The sequence below is a fragment of the Dasypus novemcinctus genome, chromosome 3 (genome assembly GCF_030445035.2).
Source record: "Dasypus novemcinctus isolate mDasNov1 chromosome 3, mDasNov1.1.hap2, whole genome shotgun sequence".
Classification (NCBI taxonomy): domain Eukaryota; kingdom Metazoa; phylum Chordata; class Mammalia; order Cingulata; family Dasypodidae; genus Dasypus; species Dasypus novemcinctus.
Window position 1 is genome coordinate 98,918,166 of NC_080675.1, and position 2,228 is coordinate 98,920,393.

Here is a 2,228-nt window from a genome sequence, read left to right on the forward strand (position 1 = left end):
AGAGCACAAGCCCACTTACGGTATGATGGGAATTCAAGAGGGAAAAGATAGAAATCTAGTGCACTCCAAACCTTCAATCTTTTATGGAGAGCACCTTTGTATCTGCTGCATCATAGCCCCTTCAAAACCTTGAGAATGAATCAGAATTAAATCAGAATTTCTTAAGGTAGTTTTGGACAGATTGTAATTTCAAGATTCATTAAAAATATGAATTTTAAAAAGATTTTGCAGAGTCTCATTATTTCCCAAAGGATTCAGACCAAGGGATCTCACTGCCTGCAAACTTCTTGAAGATAGGAGTATCTCCTTTCACTTACGATAATGAAGAATATGCCCCTGCATGCATGGGTTGTTTAAAGGAACTAAGAGATCCATTTAAGTTTTTGCTCATAAGCTAGGGTTAGAATATTCTGGGAGGTGGGAAGTTTTCAGTTTATCTCCTCCCTCTTAGAGGTAGCAGAAAATGATGAGATGGTTGAAAGAGCCATTCACAAACAAAATAAAACAATTTGGCAACCTCCATGGTATTACTGCTCTCTTCTTTTTCACTACAGGTCATCCCAGTGCACACCATAAAATGGAGTCCATGGAGAATTTCAATCAGTCTAAAGTATCAGAATTCATTTTGCTGGGACTGACCAGCTCACAACATATACAGTTTCTTCTCTTTCCACTCTTCTCTATTATCTATGTAGTCACAGTTTTGGGTAACCTTCTCATTGTTGTCACAGTGTTTTCCACTCCTAACCTGAAAACCCCCATGTACTTTCTCCTTGGCAACCTCTCCTTTGTGGACATGACCCTTGCTTCCTTTGCCACCCCTAAGATGATTGCAAACTTGATTAGAAAGCATAAGACCATTTCCTTTGCTGGATGCTTCACTCAGATCTTTCTCCTTCACTTACTGGGTGGGGTTGAAATGGTACTGTTGGTCTCCATGGCATATGACAGGTATGTGGCAATTTGTAAGCCCCTTCACTACATGACCATCATGAACAAGAAGGTATGTGTTTTGCTGGTATTGACCTCATGGTTCTCAGGTCTCCTTCACTCAGGGATTCAGATACCCTTTGTTGTGAACTTGCCTTTCTGTGGTCCCAATGTGGTAGACAGCATTTTCTGTGATCTCCCTCTGGTTACTAAGCTTGCCTGCATAGATACTTATATTGTAGAGATTGTCATTGTTGCCAACAGTGGGATGATCTCCCTGAGCTGTTTCACTATTTTGCTTATTTCCTACAGTCTTATCCTCATTACTATTAAGAACCACTCTTCTACTGGGCAGTCCAAAGCCCGTTCCACCTTGACGGCTCACATTACAGTGGTGATTCTTTTCTTTGGCCCATGCATTTTCATCTATATCTGGCCCTTCAGCAACCACTCAGTGGATAAGTTCCTTGCTGTGTTTTACACCATTGTCACCCCCATCTTGAATCCAGTTATCTACACTCTGCAAAACAGAGAAATGAAGACAGCCATGAAGAAACTCTGGAGTGTGTTTGTGGGTTCCAAACAGGTTACATAAGTTAAACAAGTAGAAATAGAATATTTTTAATGTTTTTAAGGATTCTTTCTAAAAATAAAAGTATTGGATTCATATTGAATAAATGAAGAAAAATACAGCAAGATTATTAAAAAAATACACTACAATGATGTAGAACCAACTAAAAAATTAGTATATAAATGTTTTTGATGCCTGCTAAGAGAGCATAACTCTGAGTTTCAGTATCTACGTACACCATGAAGGTGTGATCACTTTTCCTATTGTCTCCAATATGAGAAGGTTTTTGTAGATCTCCCTTAAGGTTGTTGATATTATGAAATCTTACTCCCTTATTCCTATACAATAATACTGCATTTCCAAAAGGTGTGCTCCTGATTTTAAAAATTACACATTACAGAAAATACATTGAGTGTATTTCTAGGGATTATTTTATTTTGTCCAATTCAGAGAGTATAATGAAATTTTCCCATTCTACAGAGCAAATCAAGAGTTTGTGAACATGAACCATAACTGAAACAAAAACTGCACAATAGGGGCTCTCACAAACCCTAATACAAATGTGCACACATAAAAGCCTCCACAACTATCCTCCCAGCCAAAATACAAATACATTAGCTAAGTTTTGTACTGTAAGAATTTCTGGTTCATCTAAAACAATGATCAGAGTCTAGGAAGAGAGGTATGATATGTGCAGAACTATTTTGTGTTCTAAAAAGGCAAAGTT

The 2,228-nt window shown here is 37.8% G+C and overlaps 1 protein-coding gene across 1 annotated transcript; it reads left to right on the plus strand.

Moving 5' to 3' along the window:
• Positions 1–586: 586 nt before the first annotated feature.
• LOC101446763 (olfactory receptor 4K17-like) lies at positions 587–1,525 on the plus strand. The gene has a single exon (XM_023592382.2). It carries the CDS (start codon positions 587–589, stop codon positions 1,523–1,525), a length of 939 nt encoding a protein of 312 aa, XP_023448150.2.
• The last annotated feature ends 703 nt before the right edge of the window (positions 1,526–2,228 follow it).